The following is an 8,593-nucleotide window of genomic DNA, read 5'->3' as shown; positions in this document are numbered from 1 at the left end:
TCTCCCTTGGAGCAGCTGGTGGGTTCCCTGACCTTTCTGTCAGCAGTCCAGCGCTAAACTGCTGCGCCACGAGAGCTCCTTAGAGTGCGCTTCCCGTGGCCTGCAGTAGATTCCCACTCATAACGATCCTATAGGGGTCGATAGAGTTTCCAAGAAGTGGTTGGTGGATTCAAACAGCCGACATTTTGGTTAGCAGCCAAAGGCTTAACCACTACGCCACCAGGGCTCCAGAGTGCATCCAGGGGAGTGTAAGTGGTGAAGTATCAGCTACTTCTCCTCCAACAAAAACGCCCTCCTCGAAATTTCGGCTCCTTCCTCCCAGTTCTCTTAGAAGCTTCCCCGTCTCCCTGGCAACCTGAGCTACCACCAATTGCAGCGGAAGATTGTTGGTCACGTGTCCCCTACCCCTCCACAAGCGACGGCAACATGGCGGCCCCGGTAAACTGTCGCTGCTAGATTAGAGTTACTCCACCTGTAGCTGCCACAACCCTGACTATGGCGGCTCCGGCTTTCTGTAATTTGCGTCGGAGCCCAAATGAGCTTCCTAGAGACCCTTCACAAGAAGATGAGGATTGTGATTCTGAAGACTGGGTCAGCGACGCAGGTTCATTCTCCTCGGCGAGTAGTGATTATGAGTAAGGCTCTCGAAGAGGGACAATTAATTCCATCCGGGGAGTGTACACGTGTTTAGGGGGACTGCAGTGGGTCTTGACTTGTTTAGAATTAGGTGTTTGGGACTGTATAATGAGTAGAGTTTATTTGCGTCATGTTTCAATTGTGTGATGGACGGTGCCATTTTTTGCTATTGGTTTTTTCTGATTCTCAGATGTGGAGGATCGCCTCTTTCTGGTGGCGACTTGAATACTAAATGAAGGCATATCTGTTAGATTGTTCATAAAACACTTGCTGTTTCAGTGCCTTGCTTTTCTGGTGTCATGATCTTTGTGACTTTAACGGCAGTATTTAGAATACTCTACACGTTTTGTAAGGACTTTCTTAAATTACCAAGATTTGTTTTTTTCCTGTAATAGAAAAGAATTGATATATACATGAAAGAAAATTCACCCATAGTCTCACCATGGAGGACAGCTTCTCTTGGCTTTTGGGTATTTCTGCCATATTTTCCTATACATCCCTAAGATTTTTTCTTTTCTATTTTATGACATAATGTAATTTTTAAAATATAGAATGTGTTATTTTCCCCTTTTTTTATTCTTAGTAGTACCGTGAAAAAATTTTGTTTCACAGAACACAATTTGACTTCAATTTTGAAGGAACTGCAATCTATCCCTTACTGCTATCAATTAAGAACTTTTTGGAACTTTCAGTTAGTGGTAGCTTAAAATGAATAATGAAAAACATTAGACATCAAAACATCAACCAGCCCCTTACTGGACTGTCATACACAGTCAGTTGTAGGATGACATTTTATGTGTATTTAGAAATGACAGTATAAGTACTTAAGGTGTATTTAGGAGTAACAGTTACTCGACGATTAATTTCACTTATAGGTGTGTAAAATATTTTTGTCATTTTCTTTAAAAGTGTGGGAAAAAAGCCTTCATTAATGGCTGCTTAATATACTCTTGTTGTTAGTTGCTGTAGAGTCTATTCTGACTCATAGTACCCCATGTGTGCAAAGTAGAACTGCTCCGTGGGGTTTAAGCAGATTGCCAGACCTGTCTTCCCAGGCACCTCTGGGTGGGTTCTAACTGTCAACCTTTTTGCTAGTAGTCAAGCTGTTAACCACTTTTGCTACCCAGGGGCTCCTAATATACTCTAGAGGCTTAATAAAGACAGATTATATTCTTGAACGCCTGAACAAATTTAACAATATCAAATATTTTGTGTAATATATTGCTCCTGTGGTCATTAATTACAAAATTCATGGCCGTCAGGTGAGGCTCCTGGAAGGAATTATGGATTACAACATAGAACCTTCATATAAGGTTTGGTGTTGGTTTGTGGTCAGGCGTGGGAGCCATAACAATGTGAGATGCAAACTCTTGGTTTCTCCACATTTTAGTATTACACAGTTTTGGTCCAGAGACAACCTGGAACTTGCCCATAGTCACACAGCTGGACTGTTGTCAGTGTAGGAATTCAGGGGCTCTCATTTCTAATGGGGTGCCCTGGTTTTGGTGAGATGAAGATAAATGATCTAGCCTTCACCTAGTTATTTCCCAGGAAACAATCTAAGACAGGCCATATAGAACTCACAGACCATACTTACAGTTAACTGGTTTATTAAAAAACAGGGTACAGCTCGGGATCAAAAAGCATCCAGGACCAGGCAGAAGGTATCAAACCATTACCCAGGAAATGTCAACCAACCTGAACAAGAGTAACAAACCCTTTGGGGTAGAAACTAGGGGAAAGGTAGCTCCTCAGGGTTTAGGGGAAAAATCTCTCAGGCTGTTTTTCCAAAGAGTCAAGGTAAAAGGCCACATAAAATAACTCATTTCACCACAGTTGGCATCCCCTACTTACCTGAGGAGGGTTGGGGTGGAAAACGTGGTCCTGGGAATGGGGTCATTATTAACATAGTTGCAGTGGAGATATACCTGATGTAGAAATTTAGTATATGAAATGAGTGTGCAGTTAAGAGCTCACTGACTGAGCCCTTCGTCTTCTCTGACATGCTTTACTGTTGTTCCAGTGGTGACTGTGGCTAGGCTAGAAGACATGAGCCTATGTGATGTTCCCCAGCCCTCAAGCCACAATAACACCCAGTATAGATTTTAACCATTAAATTCATGGTTTTAGAACCATGGATCATAAAACCTTCAGGGGAGAAGATATATTGCTGGGAGATGGAGCACAGAAAAGAAAACACAGACAAGCACTGGACAGACTGGTGTTCACTGAACGAGTATCAGATGAGTGCCAGATAGAATCCATATTAATTGTACCATGATGTTTTTCATTGTGTGTGGCTTTTCTCTGTTCCTGAAATTGTCCCTGCTGTGCTTATTAGCACCATGTAACTATATGTGTCAATGACTGTGGTAAAGTGCATTGTGCTCTGCCCACCCCCACCCCCCAAAAAAGTGCCATATAATGTAATGGGTTTAGAGTGGAGTAGCAAAAGTCTGTTTTCCTTAAATAAGGAAATGTACCAGTGTTGCTGTTGTTAGCTGCTGTCAAGTCCCCCTTGACTCGTGGTGACCCCATGCACAACAAAGTGAAATCTGCCCAGTCCTGTGCCATCACTGTGATTGGTTGCAGACGCAGCTGTTGTGATTCATAGGGTTTTCATTGGCTGATTTCCCGAAGTAGATCACCAGTAGATCATCCTAGTCCCTCTTAGTCTGGAAGCTCCGCTGAAAATGTTCAGCATCATAGCAACACTCAAGCCTCCACTGACAGACAGGTGGTGGCTGCACATGAGGTGCATTAGTAAAACCAAAAAACCAAACCCATTGCCTTCGAGTCGATTCCGACTCATAGCGACCCTATAGGACAGAGTAGAGATGCCCTATTGGGTTTCCAAGGAGTACCTGGTAGACTCAAACTGCTGACCTTTTGATTAGCAACCATAGCTCTTAACCACTCACTACACCACCAGGGTTTCCAAGGTGCATTAATTTTTTTAAATTATGAAATAGGGTGCATTAGTAGGGCTATTTCATTTTTTTTTTCTTGTGGTGGTTAAGAATATTGCCATTTTCTTTCAGCTGATGAAAAATGCTGGCACTGATACAAATAAAGACCTGAGAGATTCAGCTAACTTTTAGAGGAAAAAAAATATTATCCGTCTATAATTCTTGAATACATTAGGAATTGAGAGATTTATTAGCATTACCTAAATTTCATTTTCTTTATTGTATTTATGTTATAGCCTATGTACGTAAACTTGCTTATTTGTAAATTAACAAGTATTTCTTTGACTGGGAAGAAGAACTCTGTTCACATTTACCACATCATTTAGGGCCTTGAAAACCAATTAAAGTGCCCTCAAAATCTAAAAGCAGGCTATAAAGATACAGTTATTGCTGTTTAGAGCAAAGCAGAATAAACAAGATAAGAATCTTCTTGAAAAAAAATTGAAAGACATTTACTCAGTAAGAACTTTGCAGCTAATACCAGGTGTTGTCAGGAAATGTTGAAAGAATATTTATATTAGTACTGACTGATATCACCCATGTATTACAAAGACCTGAATTAAAATGGCTAGATTTAATTCCTATGGTTTTTTTGTTTTTAAATAAAATTTTTACTTCGGAATATGCTTAGGTTTACAGAAGAGTTGCAAAGATAGGACGAGTTCCCACGTATCTTTCATCCACTTTCCCCTAATGTTAACATCTTACACAACCATCGTACATTTATCAAAACTAAGAAATTAACATCGGTATAACACTATTAATTAAAGTCTAGACTTTTCGCTAATTTCGCCACTTAAACCGTTAATAGCCTTTTTCTATTCCAGGATCCAATCCGGGGTATCACATAGCATTTAATCATCACGTTTCCATAGTCTCCTCTGGTCTGCGAGAGTTTCTCAGTTCTTATTTTTCAGAACCTCAATCATTTGGTTAAGGTAGTGTCTGCCAGTTCTCTTTACTATAGAGTTACTGTTTTTTTTTCCTTTTTTATACTCTGTTCTTTGCAAGCCAGTCACTAAGTCCACACTCAAGGTTAAGAAGGATTAAGCTCCATCTCTTCAAGGAGTAACTGCATGCATTATTAATCTCTTTAATTTTGTTATTAACTAATAGTCAGAAATAAAGTTGTTTTTGTTCAGATATATACATATATCCACCCTTCCTTTTGATAAAACTAGTTTGGAAGTATAGTTCATAGAACTGTGTTAAAACTTTTCAGCACACTAATCAGTTATGTTCTTGATTATATAATGAGGAATTAATCTTGCAGAGTAGAAATAAGGAACATTCCAGGAATACTGAACTGTAGGGGTCTTGAAGTAGGCATCTAGTTTTGCTGTTTATATCACCAGCACCTATCCTGGAGTCTGGCAAGTAGAGGTCATTGGAGACATCTTCATTTAATACTAGGGGCTGGAAAAGTATAGAACATCTGTATTTCATACAGGTGAAGTTTCTCTATGGTTTTATCTCTGTGGAGCAAGAAGAAGGGAACTGGCACAATAAAACATTATTTTATTTACTGCTAATAACAGCATTGTGAGGTTGCTATAATCTGTTTTCTAGAAGAGAAAAACTAAAGGTTAAAATTGCAATAGAACAGAATTTGAAACCAGATCTTTGTGACTTTTCGATCCATTTGCTTTTCAGTATACATGTTGCTTCTCTCTGTGGAGTCTCTTGTGTGCATTTCCCAGCCTTTGTTTCTGTCTCTCTTATCCTCCTTTTAATTTCTTAGTTTAAAAAAAAAAAAGTCTTCGTCTTCTTAAAGTATTTTTAAAACCTAGAGGTTAAGGAAATGGATATCATACATTGCTGGTGGAACTGTGAATTGGTATAGCTTTTTGAGTAAAGACCCATATATACACATAACATATAAGGATAGTTACTGTAACATTATCTATTTAAAAAAAAAAACTGAACACAGAGCTTATCAATAGGTGAATGATTGAATGTGGTACATCCCTGATATGGATTATTATGCAGCCATTAAAAAGAATCCATTGACCTAGAGGGATTTCCAAACTGTATTGTTAAGTGAAAAAAAGATAAAGGTAAATATGTATATATATAAAATATATATACAGGTAGTCCCCAACTTACAACAGGGTTCTGTTCTAATGATTCTGTTGTAAATTGGTTCGATATAAGTCAAATACCTTTTTTTTTTTTTTTTTTTAGTTTTCATTATTATTGCGTTTTATTGTCAGTATCTTTATAAATCCGAACTTTATTTGTCTTTGGGGGTTGGAAACATTACATATAAACTTACAGATATATTTTAATACCTACATACATAAAAAAATACATGTCATAAAAATTTACTCTGACAATGAAGAATAGTTGGACAATGTTGGCATTTCATTTTGTCAGTTGTAGTAATAACTCCACTAGTAGAAGGTTCTGGATCATCTGGATTATTCCTGGGAATGGGGATGGCATTTCTAGTCAGAAAATTAGTGACAGTTGTCTGTATGGTCCTTTTCTTTTTTAATTCATATGTTTTGCAGTAACATCTCACTGCCTCCTGAATCTGCCCATCAGCTTTAGCAAAGTGATCAGTATTTGGGTCCATATTTTAAGCAACTGAAGCCCCTGATTTAATTTAGAAAAAACTTCAGCTAGTCCTTTCATTGTAAAATTTTTTGACAACTTCTCTCCTTCCTCTTCCTCATTACTTCCTTCATCTTCAACATTTCTTTCCTCTTCAAAATCCATTAAGTCTGGATCTGTCAGTTTCCCTTCTTCATGATCTAGGGGCTGTTCCACATTGGCGCTTCCTGCTTCTCTAGTTATACGCACGTGATGTAAGCCAAATCTGCGTTTTGAAGCGATGAAACCAACGCTTGCTGGCATTAAAATACTCTTGGTAGTCTTCTCCTTGCTCTTACTTCAGGTTCGAAAAGGCTGCATGCTTTCATTTGCATCGTCAGTAAACTCATAGGAACCCTCTTCTGGATTTGGTCTTCTATCCAGATCATCAACAGCTTCTCCATCTCGTGGATTCGCCTTTGCATCTTCTTTGTTAAAATTGCTGATTTTATGCCAGTCACTCCTTTAACTTCCTCCAAAATCCTATTCTTATCCTTAATGATTGCCGAAACGATCAAACGAGACCGTCCTTCCTCATGTGCTACTTCACCGACTTTCTTCCCATTATCATGGGGTTTAATGATCTTCATCTTTATATCCATATCTAGAGCCTTCCTCACCTTTTTTTGGAGTAGAACTTCCAGTGGCATGACTTCTTTTGCTGGACACACTGTTGGGTATAAGCAGTGCAGGTGTTAACTGTTAGAGAAACTTGTACAACTCGGCTTCAAATTAAAAACTGATGTTTCTTATGGTACAGAATGGTGAATAAGATCATGGTATAGGCCTGGTCTACAGTGAAGTTGGTGTTGGTGTTGTAACAATGAAGTTGGAGTCCTAACGGCTGTCAGGTGCATTTATGGTTCAATTGTCATATGTTGTTAGAGTTGAATATTGCCCAACTTTCTATCCATTACAACTCCTGACACCAACACCAACTTCATTGCAGACCAGGCCATAGCCTGCTATATAGCAGTGTTTTGAGCAGGAAATCATAAAATTGAACATCTGTGAGTGAACATCTGAGAATGATAGCTTCAGCAAATTAGGTACTGTAACATTGTATGTAGTACATATTACTAACAATAAGATGTACAAAAACAAAACAAAATAGTCGTTAGTGCAGTTCTTCATAACTCAAATATGTCATTCATCATAACTTGACTATATCATAAGTCAGGAACTACCGGTACTTATTTATATTATATATTATATATTTTATACGTATTATTCCACTTTTGCAAAACAATGACATAATAACCCTATAGATGTTTTTATATGATTTTAAGAACATGGATTTTTAACATTATGTCAGTGAGAGATAAGAAGGGGAAATGACATGTATCATATTCCCATTTATGTAAAATGATTCTGTGTATGTGTATACATTAAAAAAGATGAATTAAAGTATAGTCACCAACTAGAAATCTAGTCAACATTAATTCTTTTTTGTCTCTCATCTTCTCACCTAATCAATCTTAAAGTTCTGGTGATTCTCAAGCATTTCTCAAGTGTTTTTTCTACTTTTATTCTCTTTTACTATTCCCCTAGTTTAGTCTCTTATCATCTTTGTCTGGAGCCCTGAAACAGCCTCCTAACTGATCCTCTTGCCTTGAGTCTTGTCTACTTCAAATTCATCTTCTGTTTACTTGCCAGAGTAGGTCTATCCAGGGGTATCTGACATATAAACCCTCTACCTTAAACTCTTCATTGATGCCCAGTTACCTACACTATGAAATCCAAACCCCTTGCCATGGTCCAAAAAAGAAAAAGAAAAAAACACCAAACCCATTGCTGTCAAGTCGATTCCAACTCATAGCAATCCTGTAGGACAGAGTAGAACTGCCCTATAGAATTTTCAAGGAGCAGCTGGTGAATTTAAACTGCTGACCTTTTGGTTGGCAGCTGAGCTCTTAACCACTGTACCACCAGGGCTCCATGGTCCAAACCACCCACCCACTGATGTCAAGTAGATTCTGACTCATAGTGACTCCATAGGGTCTCCAAGGCTGTAAATCTCTGCAGAAGCAGACTGCCACAACTTTCTCCTGTGGAGCTGCTGGTGGTTTCCAACCACCGACCTTTCGGTTAGCAGTGGATTGCCTTAACCACTGCGCCACCAGGGTCCAAAGGCCTGGCAAAATCAGGGCTTGACTGTTTCTGTCATTCCGCTCGCATATCACACTGGCAACCACAGACTGCCTGTAGTTCTTCAGATTGGCCATGGACACTGTCCCTCAAGGCTTTTGCTTATGCTATTGCTTCTCCTTGGAATTATCTTCTCCTTTTCCCCTTCAGCTCCTGCCAAATTTCCTCCCCCTATACATAATACTTTCTGTATATATATATATATATGTATATGTGTGTGTATATATATATGTGTGTGTGTGTGT

The 8,593-nt window shown here is 38.7% G+C and overlaps 1 protein-coding gene across 1 annotated transcript in view; it reads left to right on the top strand.

Moving 5' to 3' along the window:
- Positions 1-408: 408 nt before the first annotated feature.
- The window catches only part of INTU (inturned planar cell polarity protein), a 71,852-nt gene continuing 63,667 nt past the window's right edge, over positions 409-8,593 (top strand). Inside the window, exon 1 of the mRNA XM_023743147.1 lies at positions 409-636. Within this exon, the coding sequence (XP_023598915.1) occupies positions 496-636 (141 nt within the window). The 5' untranslated portion in view covers positions 409-495. The remainder of the gene's footprint in view (positions 637-8,593) is intronic.

The sequence above is a fragment of the Trichechus manatus genome, unplaced genomic scaffold, assembly GCF_000243295.1.
Source record: "Trichechus manatus latirostris isolate Lorelei unplaced genomic scaffold, TriManLat1.0 scaffold00239, whole genome shotgun sequence".
NCBI classification, from domain to species: Eukaryota; Metazoa; Chordata; class Mammalia; order Sirenia; family Trichechidae; genus Trichechus; species Trichechus manatus.
The sequence above is the reverse complement of the archived record's forward strand: the minus strand, read 5'-3'. Positions and strand labels throughout refer to the sequence as shown.